This window comes from Aquarana catesbeiana, linkage group LG02 (genome assembly GCF_042186555.1).
Source record: "Aquarana catesbeiana isolate 2022-GZ linkage group LG02, ASM4218655v1, whole genome shotgun sequence".
Taxonomy (NCBI): Eukaryota; Metazoa; Chordata; class Amphibia; order Anura; family Ranidae; genus Aquarana; species Aquarana catesbeiana.
The window spans coordinates 392,769,627-392,792,967 of record NC_133325.1 but is presented as its reverse complement, the minus strand read 5'-3'; the positions used below and the strand labels follow the sequence as shown (position 1 = coordinate 392,792,967).

Here is a 23,341-nt window from a genome sequence, read left to right as displayed (position 1 = left end):
TATTTTTAAACTGTTCCTTTCATTTTTATTTTTTTTTAATTAATTTTATTGTTATCTCAGGGAATGTAAATATCCCCTATGATAGCAATAGGTAGTGACAGGTACTCTTTTTTTAAAAAATTGGGCTCTATTAGACCCTAGATCTCTCCTCTGCCCTCAAAGCATCTGATCACACCAAGATCGGTGTGATAAAATGCTTTCCCAATTTCCCAATGGCGCTGTTTACATTCGGCGAAATCTAAGTCATGAAATGCTCGTAGCTTCCGGTTTCTTAGGCCATAGAGATGTTTGGAGCCATTCTGGTCTCTGATCAGCTCTATGGTCAGCTGGCTGAATGACCGGCTGCATTTTCAGGTTCCCTGTTGGGACAGGAAAGCCAGAGAAAAACATGGAAGACGGTGGGGGAGGGGGGGGCATTGCCTCCCACTGCTTGCAAAAGCAGTCTAGAGGCTAATTAGCCGCTAGGATTGCTTTTACATGAAAGCCGACCGCTGGCTGAAAAGAATGATACCAAGATGATACCTAAACCTGCAGGCATCATTCTGGTATAACCACTCAAAGTCCAGCAACATACCAGTACGTTGCTGGTCCTTGTTAGGCATATATTGTAAACTTTTTTTTCATGCAGCCTGTGGGCTGAACGAAAAAAAGATATTGATCGGTGGGTATGCCCACCATTAGAATACCTCCCTTCATCCACCCACTTCTAATGATGGGCATACATGCACCATTTATATATGCCGAAGCATGGGGGCATCCTCCCGCAAAAGGCAGGAGCAAATTGCTCCTCCACCCACTGCTGCCCCCACGCTTCGGCATATATGCTGAAGTATGTAACTGTGGTGGTGAAATCACCTCCGACAGCGCTGGAGTCACGGCTTTATATATCGTGGGAGCAAACGCTGTTGCTGTCAAGATAAATAAATCCGCGCTGCAACTGAATGGCGTACCTGCTAAGCAAATGATGGTTAACAATAAAACAAAGTAACATTACAGTATAACAGTAAGACTTACCATACCTGCAAAGCAAATACAAAAAAAAAACATAGTAAAAAATAAAACATTTAACGCAACCTGTGCCTAAAATATATATATATGCCGAAGCATGGGGGCATCCTCCCACAAAAGGCAGGAGCAAATTGCTCCTCCACCCACTGCTGCCCCCACGCTTCGGCATATATGCTGAAGTATGTAACTGTGGTGGTGAAATCACCTCCGACAGCGCTGGAGTCACGGCTTTAGATATCGTGGGAGCAAACGCTGTTGCTGTCAAGATATATAAATCCGCGCTGCAACTGAATGGTGTACCTGAAAACAATAAAATGGTTACCAACAAAACAAAGTAAACGGTAAAGTATGAAAAATCTGAAAAGGAAACATGGTAAAACATAATAACAATAAAACATTGCAGAATAGAATAGAGTAAAAAAGAGAAGAACAATAGAGAGAGAGAGAACAATAAAACAACAACTATTTTTGGTTTTTTTATTTTATATTTTTTTTTGTTTTTATTTTTTTTAATTTTTTTTTTATTTTTTTTTTTACACTTTTTTTTTAGTAACTTTTAACTTTTGTAACTCGTTCCAGGTTTGGGTCTCTCAAAATGCAATGGCATCTTGGGAGACCCTGTGTTAGTGTGCCTAGTCTGTGCAGTGCTGAACCCTACGCTAATACTCAACTAATGTATGGTAGCGTTCAAAGCATTCACCCATGCAAAGACCAGGATTGCCAGGACAGGAGGGACAATAAGACCGGGTGTCACGCCTAAATCCGCGCTTGCTACAGACACGACATCTTTTTTGGGGGGCTCGTTGGGTAGGGGTACTCGGGATGGCATAAAGAAAATGCCGCTCATGCAGCCGGCTTACTGCATTTGGTTGGGGAAGGTGAGGTAGAGCACCGTCTGGAAACAGAAGGGCTCTGACGATCTCTTCCTGGAATTTAAGGAAGGATCCAGTCTGTCCTGAAGCTCTGTATAGCACATGAGCATTCAGCAAAGCCAATTGAAATAAGTATACAGACACTTTTTTGTACCAGCGTCTGGCCTTACGGGCAACTAAGTACGGCGCCAACAACTGGTCGTTGAGGTCCACCCCTCCCATATTAAGGTTGTATTCGTGGACACAGAGGGGTTTCTCCACAACACCAGTCGCCGTAGAAATTTGGGTCGTCGTGTCTGCATGAAGGGAGGTGAGAACGAAAACATTCTTCTTATCCCTCCACTTCATAGCGAGCAAATTATTATACTTCAAGCAGGCTCTCTCCCCCAGCCTAAGACGGGAATCTACAAGCCGCTGGGGAAAGCCCCGGCGATTAGGTCGCACGGTGCCACATGCTCCAATCTGCTGATCAAACAAGTGACTAAAAAGTGGCACGCTCGTATAATAATTGTCCACGTACAAGTGGTACCCCTTTCCAAATAAGGGTGACACCAAGTCCCACACTATCTTGCCAGCGCTTCCTATGTAGTCAGGGCAGTTTGTCGGCTCTACGTGACTATCTTTGCCCTCGTAAACCATAAATCTACATGTATAGCCTGTGGCCCTGTCACAGAGCTTATACATCTTGACCCCGTATCTGGCACGCTTGCTGGGAAGGTACTGTTTGAATGACAAGCGGCCAGAAAACTTAATCAGGGACTCATCAACGCAGACAACTTGATGGGGGGTAAACAAGTCTGCAAAACGTTGGTTGAAGTGGTTTACGAGGGGCCGAATTTTGTAGAGCCGATCGTATGCAGGGTCTCCATGAGGACGACAGAGTTCATTGTCGTTGAAGTGCATGAACCGCAAAATCTGCTCGTATCGTGCCCTGGCCATGGAAGCAGAGAACAAGGGTGAATGGTAAATTGGGTCAGTGGACCAATATGACCGCAACTTACTCTTTTTATTCAACCCCATGAGGAGGGAAAGGCCCAGAAAGGTCTTAAATTCGGAGACCGTAATTGGTCTCCAATCTCTGGCAAGGGAGGACTGGGGATTAGCGGCGATGTGTTGACCAGCGTATAAATTGCTTTGGTCCACAATAGATCTATAGAGATCTTCGGTGAAAAACAGTGAATAAAAATCCAGTGGCGTAAAGTCAACTGTTTCCACCTGAATTCCGGGTTGGCCAGTGAAAGGGGGAAGTACGGGTGCTGCAGAAGTGGAAGGTTCCCAATTCGGATTGGCCAATGCAGCAGGAAGGGCACTATGGGCACGACGGGCCTGTCTTTGTCTTCTTGGTGGCAGCGGGACACTACTAGTGCTTGCCACCTCGCCAGCTTGAACTGCACTTATGGGACTCGCCACGTCACCACGTGATACTGCAGTGCTGGATGTACGACCAGGGTGTACTAGGCCGCTGGTGCTTGCCAGTTCACCAGAAGGAATAGCGGCGCTAGTACTTCTCTGCTCCATACGAGAGCCCTGCGGTTCTTGCACTTCAAGGACAGAAGAAGAAGAATGGGGTCTGGTACGCCTGACTCTAGCAGGGACCACAACTCTGTCGTCAGAGCTATCTGTCATGGAGCCGCTGTCCTCTACAGGTTCGTATTCTGAGCCTGAACTTGACAGATGAGTGACTTCCTCTTCACTATCTGTCATACTCAGAAACGTGTAGGCCTCTTCACTAGTGTACCTTCGATTTGCCATTTTGGCCTCTAAATTTAGGGGTACACTAGTGAGACTCACAGGCAAAAAAGCTCCTGACTGTTGGCGACTGTATAAAAACGCTACCAAAAAACTGTTAGCGATCGCAGGGATCAGGCCTGACTCTGCGAACGCTGCAGTTATGTGTGCTTAGTGTTTTGTAAGTGTCAGTTATCGATCGATACTGCACTTGGGTGGGCTGGGCAGGGCTGGGCCGAGGAGCAAAACGCAGGTGCTAGCAGGTATCTGGGCTGATCCCGCTAACACTGCGTTTCAGGGAACCCTAAACTGCTGGGGAGTATAGATCTGATCGGATCAGATATCGATCCGTTCAGATACTATAGCACTAAGGGAGGTGTATGCTGCGTGCGTGGGTTTTAGCGGTACTGGCGCTAACCTGACGCTGCCTGGGGCGACGCAGACCTTATCTGATCCTAAAAACTTAACTTCTATCACCGCCGGGCAATTAGGGGGTTAAACCTTTATAGGGTAATAAACGGCGGGTGCCCTAAAACTATAATAAACTATAATAAACTATAATAAACTGTAATAAACTGTAATAAACTACAAAAAACAAACTAGCTAACCAGCGTCACCCGTAACAGTTATACGGTGATCGCTGGTGAAAGGGTTAACTAGGGGGCAATCAGGGGGTTAAAACCTTTAGCAGGTAGTATATGGGGGTCCCTGTCGCTATAAAACACTGACAGCGAACCTATATACTTACCTCCCTAACTAGCGTCACCTGTGTCACTAATACAGCGATCAGAAAAACGATCGCTTAGCGACACTGGTGACGGGGGGTAATCAAGGGGTTAACTTTTATTAGGGGGGGTTAGGGGGGTACCCTGGACCTAAGGGGGGGTACCCTAGACCTAAAGGGGGCTAACCTAACTGCCCTAACACTTCTAACTGACACAAACTGACACCAATGCAAAAAAAAAAAAAAATGCTATTGGTGTCAGAGTGACAGGGGGTACAGGGGGGTGATGGGGGGTGACAAGTGTGCCTGGCGTGTTCTACTGAATGTGTTGAGACTTACTTGGATGTCTTCTCTCCTCAGCGTCGGATCAAAAAGACCGACTCGAGGCGAGATTACATCACTTCCTTTCCCTCTGTTTACATTACAGAGGGAAAGGAAGCATTTTCATTCGCCGGGAGCGATCGGGAGGGGGTGGCCAACAATGGATGGCCGCCCCCTCACCTCTCATCGCCCGGGAACAAATGGCGACCGCCTCGGGCACCGGGGGGGGGACCGATCGGACCCCCCACCCGCGGAAGGCAAATCACGTACATGTACGTGATTTTGCCTGTCCGTGCCACCTTGCCGACGTACATCGGCGTGAGGCGGTCGTCAAGTGGTTAAATAAGCTGAAATGTTCTAACAATCTAACAGTATCGCAGTGCTTTTGTGAAACTTGGGAAAACCACATAATGGGACAGAAAACGGTTTAGTGAATACATTGATTTGATGCATACTGTTAGCTCTTACAAGCATAAAATCAATGGTTGCTTTTGTTTTCTTTTTGTTTTTTTTGTTTTTTTGCTACAGCAGAAATTCAGGCAGACATCTCTACATTTAACCAGTTCGCAGATAGCACTTCTGCCCATGTTAAATATTTAAAAGGACAGTCCAGCCTAGTGTTCACCCTGCTCATTAGCAGGTTTACCAGACCCATTAATATGTTGTTGTATCACTCCTATGTTTTCACCCTAAAGTTAACCTGTCACCGGGACAATTCAAACTGAGCATAGTTCACTGCCCGGCATTTGCCATTGAAACCAGAATTGGTAGGTCCACCACTGGTTCCCTGTGCTTTTCACAGATGAGAGCAGGTTCACCCTGAGCACATGTGACCGATGTGAAAGGGTCTGGAGAAGCCATGGAGAACATTATTCTACCTGTAACATCGTTCAGCATGACCAGTTTGGTGGTGCATCAGTGATGGTCTGGGGAGGCATATCCATGGAGGGATGCACAGACCTCTACAGGCTAGATCAGTGGTTCTCAACCCTGTCTTCAAGTACCCCCAACAGGTCATGTTTTGGGAATTTCTCTTAGATAAAATAGCTGTCCAAAATACCAAGTCACAGACTCTGATTTAAAGCACCTGTGCAAGATAAAGGAAAACCTGCAAGCATGGCCTGTTGTGGGGGTACTTGAGGACAGGGTTGAGAACCACTGGGCTAGATTATGGCACCCTGACTGCCATTAAGTATCAGGATGAAATCCTTGGACCCATTGTCAGACCGTACACTGGTGCAGTGGGTTCCTGTTGCATGATCATTCCCACCCTCGTGGCGATAGTATGCAGCCAGTTCCTGGAGGATGCAGAAATTGATACTATTCAATGGCCCCACGCTCGCCTGACCTAAATCCAAAGCCAGTGGCCACACACAAAAAGAGTTAAAGAATGGTTTGAGGACCACAATAACAAGTTTGAGGTGTTGACTTGGCCTCCAAATTGTCCAGATCTCGATCTAATCAAGAGATCTGTGGGATGTGCAGGAAAAACAACTCTAATCTATGGAGGTCCCACCTCGCAACTTGCAGGGCTTAAAGGATCTGCTACTGTCAGCTTGGTGCAAGATACCACAGCATATCTCTTTACAGGCCATGGCTCTTTTGGTGGCAAAAGAAGGGACCTACTCCATATTAGGTGGACGGTCTTAAAGTTATGGCTGATTGGTGTATATATACATTCACTTTATGCAAGCTGATAAATTGGGGTTGATTTACTTAAACTGGAGCGTGCAAAATCTGGTGCTGCTCTGCATAGAAACCAATCCGCTTCCAGTTTTTTTTTTGTCAAGGGTTAATTGAACAAGCTGAAGTTAAAAGCCGATTGACTATCGTGCACATCTGCATCAGATGTTGCACTCTTCCGTTTTAGTATATCAACCCCATTATGTCTACCACTAAGTTAGAATGAAGACATGTTTTTATCATACACAATAGATGGTTTCTGTTCCTAGGAATTATCTGGAAAACATTTTCTATCAGGCAAGATTTTCTAATCTGTTGGATTGTTTGTCTCTCCAGTGAGCCTCATCTGGCAAAGCATTAGGCAATGTATTGGGTCCTCCGACATTAGACTATCGCCTTATCTGGTAGTTGTCACCTGTTATGATCTTAGCCCTCATTATAACTTGGCAGTAATTGTTTGGTTAATCTTTATATCATATGTATTTTATTTTTATATCGCCATCTCAGTGGGTGTGCCCTTACCCAGTCTTTCTGTTGATAATGTTTTAACACGTTGGTAAGTGGAAGATTCCTATTAATCAGAAGCATATTACACCTCATTAGCTGCATTACACACTCAGTTAATTTCCCAATTACCCTGTGACAGGAACAAAGCAGCCTGAGTTCTCTGCACTTATTCATCCTGAATTGCCTGTTCCCATTGCTTTATCCGTGCCTGAAGTGTATCCACAGCAGCTTTCAGCAAAGCCCAGATACTTAGCACTACTCTTTATAGTACAGGCAGTATGATATGTAAAAGAGATGTTTCAGATTGAAACTTTGCTTGCTACAGCTGCATAGTATTTGTTTTGCATAGCAACCGGTGAATGGTTAATCAAATTGTTTTCAGCATATGTTAAAATCTCTTGTGACTAATCATCAATCTTACCTATAGGGATCAGTCATATCACAGCTTATGTTCTGTGTCATGCAAGTCAGAATTGGCAGTATTTATGGGTACCTGACAGAGAGGAAAGGGCTTTCTTGGTTATATGAAGTTGCCTTTCTCAGGCAGTTCTAATGATCTGTAGAAATTAAAATGTATCATATAAATTAAAGGTCTTTAATGTGTTAGGGTCAGGGTACAATTCCCCAGTGGCTAAGGTTTGCATGCAGGAGGTGTTCTAAGCTGATTACGCCCTTCCTCCCCTTTTCCAGATGAAAGAAAAAAATGGCCATTAAGACTACTAGGATTTATGACATTTTGGCCTAGGCCAGGAAGCAACTGATGGTCCCCGGCCAGAACAGTCTGGTCAGTGCTCTCTGCTCTGGCTGAGAGTGCTGATCAGGAGTCGGTTGGCTGCTGGTTTTCCAGCATGCACGTCTGACAAAAGCCAGCCGAATGGCAGGCTTCTGTTGGACAGAACAACATACACATGGGCAGAAGTTAATAATAATTCAGTGCCGGTCCACTTCTGGGATAAATTATGCCTAGCATCCTTTAACCCATTTCCAGAGAACACAGGGTGTCAAGGACTGTCCCCTGGGGATACATCATCCATTCACCCTAGGCTTACAAGGGAATGCTGCAGGTAACAGCGCTCACATCATTATGTGGTGCCATTCTCTGTAGCCTTCTGGACTTTCTAGCCACCAGAGGCAGAAGAGGAACTGTGTCGCTTGGCCATAGACAGCAAAGCAAGATTTAACGAGGAAGTAAACTCCCCCACTGTGATGCTTCTTTTCATTTAGTCCATCATATTAAGTAATTATCTAACTATAGCCACTGTAATCCAGCCCAAATCGCATATTAATTACTGTTTAAAGAAACTTAAAAAAAACTTGTTTCCAGGGGTAAGGCAGCGCCATCTTAAGTATTGTTTTCTGAGTCCACAGTAGAGTGTATTTCCGCCCTTATATTGAGCACTTCCTGTACTGTTAACCAAGCCTCCTTCTCAATCCAATGTTTCTATGGCAACCCTACTTCCCTGCTCATAGCTGACTTGTTTTATTTCATAGTATTTACTTGTGCCAATTATCTAGTGTTTGCCTATGTCAGTGTTATCAGCTTCAGCTGATAAGACTGCAGTAATGCTGTCCGATGCCCAGGTTTACACTCCATGTGATATCACATGGTCACATGGGATGTAGTAGGAAGCTCTGAGTGATTATGCAGTCTCATGGGATTTTAGTGTTGTGACATAGGAAGTCCTGATAATAGACAGACAAGCACACAGAGTGTGCCGTAAATCAGGGGAGATATGGGCATGCTCAGTGACGTCATTCTAAAGAACAAAAAGGATTACAACAATACTAAGCAAGTAAGGAGATATATAAAAGCAGTGTTCATTAGGGTTTTTTATGCTGATTTACATGGGATAAAGTTGGGGAGAGTTTACAACCACTTTAAGGGACATTTACATTGATCTAAAAAAGAAAAAGGATGGCTGGGGGATTGGTCTTTACAAAACTAGCTTTGGCTCTAAGCCTAAGTCCAACTCCACTTTTTTGTTTTCTAATTGCATAATTTCTTTTTCCAATTTATTTGGGAAAAGAGATGTTATAAAGCACTACTACTCATCTGCTTCTTGCTCCAATGCCGCCCTCCACATTCTTCTGTGCTGCTGGTCGCTGCTTCTCTTCTGGGTTGAATGTTGCCGACAAGCACTTTGACTAACAGGAGAGATCGGGTGCACAGCTCCTGGGATTTACAGGTGCTAACACAGGAAGAGGTTGGACAGGTGGCAGACTTGTAGGAGAGCATCAGGATGTCTCCTAGGTACGCTGTCCAATCAGAACTGAGCCTCCTAACTGTACCAATGAGCTCCTCAGTTCCTTTCCTTCCCATTTTTGCAGCTCTCCACACGGACATCTATCAGCATGCTTCCCTGCGCCTGTCTGCTTCTTCAATGAGTATGCTGACAGGCGCAGAGAGGCATGTTGACAGGGATTGATCCTGGGCCAGACAGGGACAGCCAAAGGGCCAGTGGCCCTGGGGGCCGCAATTTGCCCAGGTCTGATAAAAAGTAAGCCCTGGCTGGAAGGTAGGTTTAAAGTAATACTAAAGCTTAATTTTTATTTCTTTTTTCTAAAGTAACAAACATGTCATACTTACCTGCTCTGTGCAGTGGTTTTGCACACAGCAGCCCCGATCCTCTTCTTTTCGGGGTCCCTCGCTGGTGCTCCTGCCTCCTCCCCCTCGAGCAGTGCCTGCCAGAGAAAGCTGCTTGCCCTGGGTGCACCGCTGTGTGCTCGTTCCGGAGCCGCTGCTCTGTGCATCCATTAGACACATAGGCTACTTTCACACTGAGGTGCTTTACAGGCACTACAATGCTAAAAATAGCTCCTGTGTAGCGCCTGTAAAGAGCCTCTCTTGTGTCTCCAGTGTGAAAGCCCGAGGGCTTTCACACTGGAGCAGTACGCTTGCAGCACGGTCAAAAAAGTCGTGCAAGCTGCATCTTTGCAGCGCTGTAGGAGCGGTGTATTCACCGCTCCTAAAGCGCCCCTACTTATTGAAAACAATGGGGCAGTGCCAGCAAACCCGGCGGTTTGCGGGCGGTTTTAACCCTTTTTCGGCCACTATCGGGGGGTTAAAACATTCAGCCAAGGCTCCACACAGACTTTTTTTTACCTTTATTTATACAGTGCATGAAGGTAAAAAAAACCTTTGACATTTAGAACCACTTTAAGCTACACCCATATAGAACATCATAGTGTGCCTTTTGTTAAAGGTGGACTTACACGTTATCTCAGTAAAGATAAGGCTGTTTTGCTTTCTTCTCATCTTGAAGAACATTCTAAAGACACTTCATTTCTGGCAAGATGAACAGGTATTTACTATACTTGCTGAAAATAGTCTTGGCCTGAAAAAAATAAACAAAAGCAGCCACCACATCTAAGGACTGGAAAGCTGCAATATCATTTTTGTTTTGTTTTTGGGTTTAGGTAAGCCTTTATCTGAGAATAATTAAAGTGATTGTAAAGGCTCACATTTCATTTTTTTAAAATAACAAATATGGTATACTTACCTGCTCTGGGCACAGAGCATCCCTGATCCTCATCTTCTGGTGCTTCTGGCTCCTTTGACCTCACCACTTCCCCACCCCTGACCAGTGCTCAACATAGCAAGCTGCTTGCTATGTGGTCACCTGTAGGGGCTCGCTCCCAAGCTGGCTCTTTGTGTCTGTAGACAGAGAGAGAGAGCAGCTTGGCCCTTCACTGGCTGTGATTGACAGCAGCAGGAGCCAATGGCTCTCTCTGCTGTGTCTGAGCCTATGAGAGGAGGAGAGAGCTGAAAGAGTCACTGGTCTTGGCACAGCTCTGGATCAAGATTGGCCACAGGTAAGTATAAGCGGGGGTCTGGGGGAGGAACTGCACACTTTTTTGTTTTTGTTTTTTAATGCAAGGTAAAAAAAAAAATTCAACCTTTACAACTACTTTAGAACCCCCACATAGTCACCACATACTGTTTTTAGCTACATTTATGCTTGAGAAATGAAATATTCAGAAACTTAAAAAGACAAAATTAATTGCCAATTATACCACAGACAGTACAAAAAGGTCAGTCACAAAGCATTTCAAAGAAATGTGTTTAAAGACCTAAGATATTGTAAATGCATGTAATTCAGCTTATAAGCGTACACTGTTCAAAATCGGTAGCTTCCCTGCTTGGTTGATGTGTCTTTCTGTTTGTCACACTGTGCAGTCTGGAGCCATAAGCATATCATCGCTCTCAGCAAGCTTCTTATTCACTTGTCTGTGCTTCTGTTTTCTAAGATATCAGTAGCCAAGCTTTGAGTTACTGAGCTGTCAATGCAAAATGCCTAAATGCAAAGCTTACTAAAAAAATCTTTCTATTGCTGTTGTGTTATGTTTTATTTACTAACGCCCATTACATAGCACGCCTTTTTCTTCCTTTGACTTACTAGCAAGAAGTAGGTAGCTTATACTGCAGTAAAAGTACTGCATTTCTTTAACATCCTTTTAGATATTATTCATGTCAAGAATGACAGTTTGTCCATCTCTGGTGTGAATATATTTCAGTTTTAGGTTAAAGCTGCAGGGAAGTCTTTTACTTTTGCAATTAAAGCAGATAGATCCCACCTGAAGGTTTGAACTTCTTGAAATAATGAACAGCAATAAAAAAAATAATTATCACAATTAGGTTTATTTACTAAGCCCTTCATACAGGGGCGGGGGTGCATTGGCGGTAAAGCGCCACTAGTTTTAGCAGCGCTTTTAACCCCAGCTAGCAGCCAAAGAAAGGGTTAATACCACCCATGTAGCGCTGCTGCCGAAGCACTTTGCAGGCGCTTTGGCAGCGCTGCCCATTCATTGCAATGGGCAGAGCTTCGGCAGCGCTGCCCATTCATTGCAATGGGCGTGGGCGTTTTCGCAGCGGTGTATACACCGCTCCCAAACTGCCCCAAAGATGCTGCTTGCAGGACTTTTTCTAGCGTCCTGCAAGCGCACCGCTCCAGTGTGAAAGCACGTGGGCTTTCACACTGGAGTGTCAAGAGAGGCTCTTTGCAGGTGCTATTTTTAGCGCTAAAACGCCTGTAAAGCGCCTCAGTGTGAAAGTGGCCTAAAGCTGGAGAGCACAAAATCAGGCTTACTTCTGCATGGAAACTTCTAACCTCCACTTGTTCAATTAAGCTTTGGCAATAAAACCTGGAAGCTGATTGATTTCTATACAGAAGTGAGCCTGATTTTGCACTCTCCAACTTTAGTAAATAAACCCCTATGTTTTTATTATATTGAGTTGAGAGAAAAATATTTTGTACCATCTTCTTAGGAGCCCTATAACACCAACTGCTCAGATAGGACTCCCCCTTTCCCCTTTGGGGCACCAACACCGCAGCTAGGAAGAAGACGGCTGCTTTGTTTTGTAGAACCTTTCTCTGGCTCCCAGTACTTGTCCAAGGCAAACACCAGCAAGAGGAATGCAGAGGGACTGGGGGCTAATGTGTTTCACCTGGAAAAAAAGAATTAAAACCCCAAGGCACCAATTATGCAATTATTATCCAAGATCCAGAGATGCAAGCATTAAAACTTGCATTCAGTGCAATTAATTACAGCTGTGGACATCAGATAGAGGCTGGTGGACAACAGAAAACAACCCAAAAAGCTCAAAACAACCTCCAAAATATATGCTCCAAAATAAAAGGTAGAAGATCAATATAATAATATAATGGACACCTACAGAGGTAAATAATAAATTATTTAATGGGAAATGATATAATGCACCATTGGTGGGCATAAATTATATTTAGGATAAATGCCAAAACACTTCCAAATAACATTAGAGACCACACACAATCCACACTGATGTATTACGAAGAGATAGTATTTGTATGCACTGGTAAAAAAGTGAACATAAACTTCATGAGTAGTAAATCACAACACCTGTAATGAATATAGTATACACTCACATGTAAAAAAAAAAAACGAGTGGCCCAAGACCATCCAAATACTACTGGATATCCTCTCTCCTCTTCTTGCTGCTGGCCACTTAGGTGAGTGAGTATATCCTGAATATAATTTATGCCTTCCAATGATGCATTATAGCCTTTCCCATGAAATATTTACCTCTGTAGGCATACATTGTATTTATTTTGTATCTCCTATTTTGTAGTGTTGACTTTTGTAGGTTGTTTTGGGTTTTCTGACGTGTTTCACCTCCCTCTGCATTCTTGCAGATGCTCGCCTCCGGCAGGTGCTGAGGGTCATAGACGGACGCCATAAAGCACAGCAGCCATTAAGCCTGTTGGGCTGCCATGTGTCAGGGATGGGGTCTGGAGCACCCTGTCTGACATTGCAGCTAGCTTGCTGAGCACCTAGAGAGATGGGACAGGCAACTACATGTACTTGTCACATTGGGAAACTCAATAATGTAAAAAATAGTGATCATTTTTCTTTAAATTGGAATGTTTGACTGCAAGATTAAGTAAAACGTTGATAAAGACACATTCCATATGGCAGCCATGGACATCATACTTATGTTGATGTGCACTGCTTTTATCTTCCAGTCTTGATCAAATTTGGCCATGTACAGTAGGCATTTTATTTTTATTTTTTTCAGTGCTATTTGATGTCATTTTGTTTTTAAACACGCTTCAAACCCTATCGCTAGACCATTCATTTCAACAACAATCTTTCTACAAGATTGTTATGAAAACAGTCTTTACCATTTAAAGCCTCCCTTGTGTGGACATCCAAAAGACCTGTGATTGCTGTTGCGTGCTGGCATTTTGGTTTTGTGTCAGCAGCCCCAGCAGACTTAGAGCTGTCAGTCAAATGACACCCTATAGTAGTCTCCTTTTGCTTCTCCCCGGGCAGCTAAATAAAATGTAGGGAGGTGAGATGAGGGATGGAGGAGCTGCTGCAGCCCAGACAGTACTTTAAAGCAGAACGACACTACATATGAGCACCAAAAATTTTATTTTATTTATTTTTTAATATTCAATACATACTCACCTATCTATCCATGTCTCTCTGTTTTATTTTAATGAGATATCACTTTGAAAACACCCCCTAGCATTTCTGGCTGTGGCCATCTTGAGTATGGGCAGATGATTCATGTAGCATTTACTTCCTGGAATTCATCTACCCTTAGCTCAGGCATGCAGGCTGGAGGGTATGCTTAGCTGAAAAACACCATCCTGAAGACTACTGGGGTATATGACATCATATGCCTAGGCCTGGAAACCAGGAAGTAACTGAACAAATGTAGAAAAAAAGTTTATATCAAGTAAATATGATATACTTTTCTATTTACTAATGTTAGCGGCATAAGAATTACAAATAGTTAATGTTGATTGAGCGAGTGACGTTCCGCTTTAACCATTGTCAGAAGAGCTCTTTAATGTACAAGGAGGAATGGGGCTGTACTAGGGAATTAACTCTTACTGGAATAGTTAAAGTGGTATGAAAGGTTCAGCTTTTAATAATAAAAATAAATAACAAACCTATTATACTTACCTGCTCTGTGCAGTGGTTTTGCACAGAGCTGCCCCAATCTTCCTTTTCTTGAGTGCCCTGCTGGCGCTCCTGGCTCTTCCCACTTTAAACCAGTGCCCCCAATAGTAAACTGCTTGCTATGGGGGCACTGGTGCATGTTCGGTACAGAGCCCTGTTCTATGCATCCATAGGACACATAGAGCCGCCGCTCGGCTCGGTCCCCTGCTCTCTCCTCATTGGCTCACTGGCTGTGTTTGATAGCAGTGGGAGCCAATGGCTCCCACTTCTGTCTTAGCCAATGGGGAGAGGGCGTCCCAGGACAGCCAAGGCTCTTGTGCACATTGCTGCATCGAGAGGGAACTCAGGTATTGGGTGGAGCTGTGGGGGGAGCAGCACACAGGTTTTTTACCTTCATTCGTCTTTACAACCACTTTAAATTCTTATACATTTTTCTGTGCTTTTACTGTTAATGTTTTATTGTTGACGGGGTCTTTATATATTCCTATTTGGGATGCCTAGACGTTTAAAGCCAAGTTCCACCCCAAAAGTAGAAGCTCCGCTTATCTGCCTCCTCCCCCCATCCGGTGCCACATTTGGCACCTTTTGGGGGGGAGGGAGGAGCGGGTACCTGTTTTTGACAGGTACCCCTCCCCACTTCTGAGAGATCTGGTCACGGCGAGATCACTTGACAGTTCAGCCCCCCTCCTCCTTCCCCTGCCGGTGGGCCATTCAGAAAGTGCTCTGCACTTCGTGCATGCACAGTAGGGAACTGGCTGTAAAGCCGCAAAGCTTCACTGCCGGTTTCCCTTACAGGCAATGGCGGCGGCTGCTGCACCCGAAAGCCGATGGAAACATCGGTTGGGGTGCCGACACCACTGAATTCCTAATATTTATAGTCAGCAGCTACAGCATGTGTATACTGCTTATGTAGACTAAGCATGGTACTTGTGCCTGTTGTATTATAACTTGCTTTAGCTTGTATGCTCAGCATTTTATTCCTCTAAATCCTTTTATGGGTTAGTCCACCAAAATGATATTTTTGTATTTGGAAGTTGCTAGAGTTAGGTCGGCCATGCGTGGTTCGAATCTCGGCCGGTTCAGCAGGAATCGGCCAGGTTTCGAACCATAATGCGCAGGCTGAATGTACCAAGTTGATCTACAACCAGCCTGCCGGACTCTCTTCCAATTATCTCTAGCGGCTGCTATAGCCACTAGCTATAATCGCTGTCTTCTCCCGGTGGGCACGGCTCCCCCCCACCCCGCTGCCGGGAGAAGACAATTGCTGATTCCCCTGTCAGCACTGTCTGTGTTGATGGGGAATCATGCAGATTTCTTAACTGCATCTTCCTGCATTTTCTTGTATATTTATAGGAATCCTAGTGGTGAAATCTCGGTGTTGTGTTCCTGGTTCTGCATCCCTGCCTTGAGCATTATAAGGGCGTGTCGCCCTGTTTTTAGGCATTCTATTGTACATTATGGAGAATGCAGCATTCTCAGGTGGACAAGAACATACAGTCATGGCTGAAATTGTTGGCACCCCAGAAATTTTTCCAGAAAATCAAGTATTTCTCACAGATAAGTATTGCAGTAACACGTTTTGCTATACACATGTTTGTTCCCTTTGTGTGTATTGGAACAAAACAAAAAAAAGGGAGGAAAAAAAGCAAATTGGACATAATGTCACACAAAACTCCAAAAATGGGCTGGTCAAAATTCTTGGCATCCTTAACTTAATATTTGGTTGCACACCCTTTGGAAAAAATAAATCAGTCGCTTCCTATAACCATCAATAGGCTTCTTACACCTCTCACCCGGAATTTTTGACCACTCTTCCTTTGCAAACTGCTCCAGGTCTCTTATTGGAAGGGCGCCTTTTCCCAACAGCAATTTTAAGATCTCTCCGCAGGTGTTCAATGGGATTTAGATCTGGACTGATTGCTGGCCACTTTAGAACTCTCCAGCGCTTTGTTGCCATCCATTTCTGGGTGCTTTTTCATGTATGTTTAGGGTCATTGTCCTGCTGGAAGATCCAAGATCTCGGATGCAAACCCAGCTTTCTGACACTGGGCTCTACAGTATGACCCAAAATCCTTTGGTAATCCTCAGATTTCATGATGCCTTGCACATATTCAAGGCACCCAGTGCCAGAGGCAGCATAACAACCCCAAAAAATCATTGAACCTCCACCATATTTCACTGTAGGTACTGTGTTCTTTTCTTTGTAGGCCGCATTCCGTTTTCGTTAAACAGTAGAATGAAGTGCTTTACCAAAAAGCTCTATCTTGGTCTCATCTGTCCACAAGACGTTTTCCCAGAAGGATTTTGGCTTACTCAAGTACATTTTGGCAAACCATAGTCTTGCTTTTTTAAGTCTCTGTGTCAGCAGTGGGGTCCTCCTGGGTCTCCTGCCATAGCGTTTCATTTCATTTAAAGTCGACAGATATTTTGCGCTGACACTGATACTCCCTGAGCCTGCAGGACAGCTTGAATTTCTTTGGAATTTGTTTGGGGCTGCTTATCCACCATCCGGACCACCTGGACTATCCTGCGTTGCAACCTTTCATCAATTTTTCTCTTCCGTCCACGTCCAGAGAGATTAGCTACAGTGCCATGGGTTGCAAACTTCTTGATAATGTTGCGCACTGTGGACAAAGGCAAATCTAGATCTCTGGAGATGGACTTGTAACCTTGAGATTGTTGATATTTTTCCACAATTTTGGTTCTCAAGTCCTCAGACAGTTCTCTTCTCCTCTTTCTGTTGTCCATGCTTAGTGTGGCACACACAGACACACAAAGACTAATGCCCTGCACACACGGTTGGATTTTCCGACGGAAAAAGTGCAATCGGATTGTGTTGTCGGAAATTCCGATCGTGTGTGGGCTCCACCAGACTTTTTCTGTCGGAATTTCCGACACGCAAAGTTTGAGAGCAGGATATAAAATTTTCCAACAAAAAAATCCAATCGGTTAAATTCCGATTGTGTGTACACAAATCCGACGCACAAAGTGCCACACATGCTTAGAATAAATTAAGAGACGAAAGCTATTGGCTACTGCCCCATTTATAGTCCCGACGTACGTGTTTTACGTCACCGCGTTCAGAACGATCGGATTTTCCGACAACTTTGTGCGACTGTGTGTATGCAAGACAAGTTTGAGCCAACATCCATGGGAAAAAATCCATGGATTTTGTTGTCGAAATGTCCGATCAATGTCCGATCGTGTGTACAGGACATTAGTGTACTTCTCTCCTTTTTATCTGCTTTCAGGTGTGATTTTTATAGTGCCCACACCTGTTACTTGCCCCAGGTGAGTTTAAAGGAGCATCACATGCTTGAAATAATCTTATTTATCCACAATTTTGAAAGGGTGCCAAGAATTTTGACCAGCCCGTTTTTGGAATTTTGTGTGACATTATTTCCAATTTGCTTTTTTCCCTCCCTTTTTTGTCTTGTTCCGATACACACAAAGGGAATAAACATATAGCAAAATAAAAGTGTATAGAAAAACATGTGTTACTGCAATACTTTTCTGTGAGAAATACTTGATTTTCTGGAAAATCTCCTGGGGTGCCAACAATTTCGGCCATGACTGTAGTCTCAGAGCTCCCATTGAGTATCCAAGATGGCCAGGTTACCACTTTTACTAAAATATCAGGTCTGGTCGGACTGATTCTACAGTATGAAAGTCGTTCTTATTAGAAACTGATTTTTTGTTTGTTTTAAGAAACAATGTTTTGCTCTTCAGCCATCAAACAGACATCAGTATGATTTCCTATGAATTTTGCATTTGTCTATTGTATATTTTTTTAATGTTTTCCCAATATGTCACTTTTTATTAGTCTGGGTATTTCATGTCTTTCTATAAATGATTTTGACTTGTGCTGTAACTAGGTCTAATATAGATATTTACAAGCTTTGTGACTCTTAGGTTTTCCTGTTGTGCCGAGTCTTTTTTATTAAATAGTGTTAGATATCCTGCTGGTTACCAGTTGTTATCAGATGCTCGAATATATGCTCGATACTGCATTGGGAAAACCAACATTGTGGTCATTATTTTTCTTGTTCAGCTCATGTGATTGTTTGATTTGTTTTTTATTTCTTTCTTGTAACAAATTTACTTTTCATGCCAAACTTTTTTTTTTTTTTGGTTCATTTTTGTACCTTGTTAAAATTGTTGCTTCCTATATTTCATGTTTATTTCTTTGCTCCTGGCAGGTGGTTGCCAATGCCGTTGCTGCTCTTTCTGAAATCAGCGAGTCTCACCCCAACAGTAACCTTCTTGATCTGAATCCACAAAACATTAATAAATTGTTGACTGCCTTGAATGAATGCACTGAATGGGGCCAGATCTTTATTCTTGACTGTCTATCAAATTACAATCCAAAAGATGAGAGGGAGGCACAAAGGTAAGGGCATCTTTTTATGGTTAGTATTTGCACTGCATTTTTAATTGTAATCCTGTTTATTATGGTTGATTTTTATGTTTCACATTTTTTCTTTATAACCATGTAAACTTGTTGTATTTGAACAGTATCTGTGAACGTGTCACTCCTCGCCTGTCTCATGCCAACTCCGCTGTTGTCCTTTCTGCTGTTAAAGTTCTGATGAAGTTTCTGGAACTGTTGCCTAAAGACTCTGATTACTACACTATGCTGCTCAAGAAATTGGCACCTCCTTTGGTTACCCTACTGTCTGGGGAGCCAGAGGTTCAGTATGTGGCTCTAAGAAACATCAATCTGATTGTCCAAAAAAGGTAATACTGGTAATGTCATTTTGCATGCATTTAGACTTTGGGGTTGATTTACTAAAGGCAAATATGCTGTGCACTGCAAGTGCACTTGCTCCAGAGATTAGTAAATGAGGTAAAACTTCACTTAGAGCGACAATTTTGAAAAAAACGCATTATTTTTTACTTTTTGCTATAATAAATATCCCCAAAAAATATATAAAAAAAAACAACTTTTTTTTCCTCAGTTTAGGCCGATATGTATTCTTCTACATATTTTTGTTAAAAAAAAAAATCTCAATAAGCGTTTATTGATTGGTTTGCGCAAAAGTTATAGCGTCTACTAAATAGGGGTTCGTTTTATGGCATTTTTATTAATATTTTTTTTTTATTAGTAATGGCGATCTGTGATTTTTATCATGACTGCGACATTATGGTGGACACATCGGACAATTTTGACACATTTTTGGGACCATTGTCATTTTTACAGCAATCAGTACGATTAAATTGCACCGATTACTATAAAAATGGCACTGGCAGTGAAGGGGTTAACCACTAGGGGGATAGGGAAGGGTTAAGTGTGTCCTAGGGAGTGTTTCTAAGTGTGGGGGGGCCTGTGTTTGACACATCACTGATCATAGCTCCCGATCACAGGGAGCAGAGATCAGTGACAGTGTCACTAGGCAGAACGGGGAGATGCTTGTTTACATTAGCATCTCCCCATTCTTCATCTCCGTGAGATGATTGTGGGTATCCCCGTGGACGTCGAGTCCGCGGGACCTGCAGTCGGACTCACTGAGCTTGTGACGGGCATGCACGCAATGGCACGGCTACAAATTTAAAGGGCATGTACAGGTACGCCCATTTGCCTGTTCGTGCCATTCTGCTGACGAACATCGGCGTGCGCCAGTCACTATGTGGTTAAAGTCTTAACTTTTTGGTTGTTTCTTTGGAGCAGGATTACACATAGGTAATACACATGGATTAAACATATATTGCTCAGAAAAGCTTGCAAGGAACATATTTTAAGCCTGGTACACACGGGCCGAATGTTGGGGGGCATTGGCCTGTTCAATAGAGACCGTCTGACATTTGGCCCATATGTACTGCAGTTGGTCTGGCTTCTGTCGCAGAGACATGATAGAAATAGGTCTTCCAATCGGCTCCTGACCGATTGGCTGAGAGTGCTGACCAGATTGTTCTTTTGGGGGGCATCCCCCTGTCGGAACACAATAGAACATTAGGGGAAATCGCTGTACTAATGTCGGATAGTTAGTACAGCGGCTCCTCCTGAGCTGTCAGGTTTTTTTTTTTCAGGGTTGAAGGAAAGAAGCTAGCAGTGTGTACTAGGCTTAAGGGACAGGTTAGTTTAAAGGAGCATTAACATACAATGTACAACCCAAACCCTGGGATCTTTATCCTTAGTTAGGGCAGACAGTGTGCAAATCCATTTTACAACTGACAGAGATCTACCTACACAGTACAGACAGGGTTAATATTGGTAAGCGTTCCCAGCCCCCTCATAAATATTACATAAAAAGGGAAAACATCTGTTTTGGATATTTTTTTTTTTTTAATTCTTTTTACTGGTTTTAAAGAATTAAGTGGTACAAAACAGAGCCTCTGGGCATTCCCCGGCTCGAGGTAAACAACAAAACAAACATCTCTAATTATCTACACTTGGCTCAGTTAGGAGTACATAGTTAAGAAATATGTTTTGAAACAAAGAAAAATGGAAGGGCCCCTGCATTATCCCCAATGCCCATGGTGCAGCACATTACAAACCTTAATAAGTTTTGGAGCTTTTATTTATTTATTTATGTATTTATTTTTAATTGTACAAAAAAAAAAAAAAAGCCATTAAAAAGATAAGCAGTATTTATTTCTTTTTTGTTTTTTTGTTATGATATGTCAAAGTAGGTGTTATTCCAATTTGGCTGCATAATTTAAAATACAATTTATAACTTTAACCAAGTCCTTACATTTTACTTATTGTGTATTCGAGAACTACAGTAATGAAAGGAAAGGTTCTGTGTGACAGGCAAGGCATTTTATTGCCACAAAAATGGGTTAAAGTTCAAAATGATCAACCAATGTTTTAGTTTGCCATACAATTAACAGTTTGCAAAACTAGAACAAGCTATTCCTCTTGGGCTGGATCCCGCACTGTTATTTGTCATACTTTCATACACTTATGATCGTTTTTCATTTTTGGTGGCATTTATGTAATGGAGTAGTTCCCCTTAGGATCGTCAAGGGGAGGACAGCTGTTTATCTTGTTTATTTACTGGTAAAAGCCAGGAGCTACTTTAACGTTTTAGTGACTTGCATGTTTAATATTTCCATTTTGTGTAATCCAGGCCAGAGATTCTAAAGCAAGAAATTAAGGTGTTCTTTGTCAAATACAATGATCCAATTTATGTGAAATTGGAAAAACTGGATATAATGATACGGCTGGCGTCACAGGCCAACATTGCTCAGGTTAGTGTAACCTTGTTATTAAGTAGAGTACTCAAACATTTCAGGTCATCATTCCGTTCATTTAATCATAATGGTTTTCTCTCCATCTTTGGGAAAAACTACAGTATAGTACATCATGCAGGGAAGAGGAATATAATGCCATGTAATCTATGCCACTGGCCGCTTCAAAATTGTTTTCAAATGCTCCATATCTAGGTTATTATTTGGAATAAACCTTTAATTTAAACCTTGTGTTTGAGCTGTGCAGACATAAAAAAAAATTCTTGCCAAGCTGCTTTGTTTTTTTATTTTTTTTTATTTAAAGATGCACAAGGGATGAAAAAAGTAGACGGCAAGGGGCTGGTGTGCCAAGAAACAATACAGTCAGCAGGGTAATAACATTCATTGTAAATACCAAAGTCCAATAGTACCTGCCAATAGGACTGGAAAAGGTTGGCATGTGAAGTCAATAAAGCTTATGAAACATCTGGCAAAATACAGTCCAACAATAAATGATTATAATGATCGGCACCAAGCTGTGGCGATGTGCATCAATTTTTGATCTTAAAAAAGAGGAGAGGGGTGAATAGGGAGCAGGGGAGGAAGTAAAGGAAAAAGTAGTGGGGGAAGAAAAAAAAGGGGGGGGGTGCAGGTGGAGAGGCTGCAGGTAGTGCCCAGGTGGACACACTATTCGATCTAAGGTCGACATAAGATGGTTCATAAGTATTGGGAGTATTCATCAGAGAAACAAAACTGATCCCAGTAAAACCATCTGGTCTTATGTTCTTCCCATTTGTCCCGGAGAGCCGAGGTCCAATGTTCCACGCTTTCCATATCAGTCACTCTGGCGAACCATTAGGCAAGAGTAGGAGGAGATTGTTGTTTCCACATGGCTGGGATACATGCTCTAGCTGCGTTTAAGTAAATGTTTGAGCAAAGATTTATGGTATTTTTTCTGGGAAAGAGGGGTCAGGTTGAGAACAACTGCCGCGGGGTCATCGGACAATGAGATATCTGTGAATTTGTAAATAAATTGAAGGACTTGCTACCAGAATGGACGGATCCCAGAACATTCCCAAAAAATGTGCAAAGTGTGCCCTTATGAGAATCAGCTGCTTTGTTTTTAAGGGAGGAGAAAACAAACCTATCCTCTGTGTGATAAAGGCTCTTTAGGCCCCTTTCTCAGTGGGGCGGGGGCGGAGTCGGCGGTATTGTTAGTGGAGCTTTACCTTCGGTATTCGGCCGCTAGCGGGGGGGGTTTTACCCCCCCCCACTAGCGGCCGAGAAAGGGTTAAAAACCACCGCAAAGCGCCTCTGCAGAGGCGCTTTGCCAGCGCTATAGCCGCGGTGTCCCATTGATTTCAATTGGCAGGAGCGGTATACACAACGCTCCTTCACCGCTCCAAAGATGATGCTAGCAGGACTTTTTTTACCGTCCTGCTAGCGCACCGCTCCAGTGTGAAGGCCCTCGGGGCTTTCACATTGGAGACAAAGCAGCGGCACTTTCAGGTCGATTTGCAGGAGCTATTTTTAGCGCAATAGCGCCTGCAAACCGCCCCAGTGTGAAAGGGGCCTGAACCACTATCTTTAGATGTTACCAATACAAAAACATGAAATGGGAAACAGAAGGTCAGCAGTTACGTTTTGTTTCTATGGCATAGCTCTGCGTCATAGCTCTGGATTCTGAGTTTGTCTTGAATAGTGTCTCAACCTTAACAAAAAATGCTGTGCAACACACACACACACACACACACACACACACACACACACACACATAGTTATTGCCCCTTACGTGCGTATTGTGACTGCTCCATTAGTAAATAAATAATTAGTAAATAATGCTACTGTAGATCAACAAAAATACTCAAAACAACCAATC

At 43.1% G+C, this 23,341-nt stretch overlaps 1 protein-coding gene across 2 annotated transcripts in view; it reads left to right on the top strand.

Annotated features, from left to right (window-relative positions):
* The window catches only part of AP2B1 (adaptor related protein complex 2 subunit beta 1), a 187,396-nt gene that overhangs the window by 56,749 nt on the left and 107,306 nt on the right, over positions 1 to 23,341 (top strand). For both annotated transcript variants that reach the window (XM_073615227.1, XM_073615226.1), the window contains exons 6-8: positions 18,492 to 18,682; positions 18,808 to 19,029; positions 21,363 to 21,483. In XM_073615227.1, coding sequence (XP_073471328.1) covers positions 18,492 to 18,682; positions 18,808 to 19,029; positions 21,363 to 21,483 — 534 coding nt within the window. The remainder of the gene's footprint in view (positions 1 to 18,491; positions 18,683 to 18,807; positions 19,030 to 21,362; positions 21,484 to 23,341) is intronic.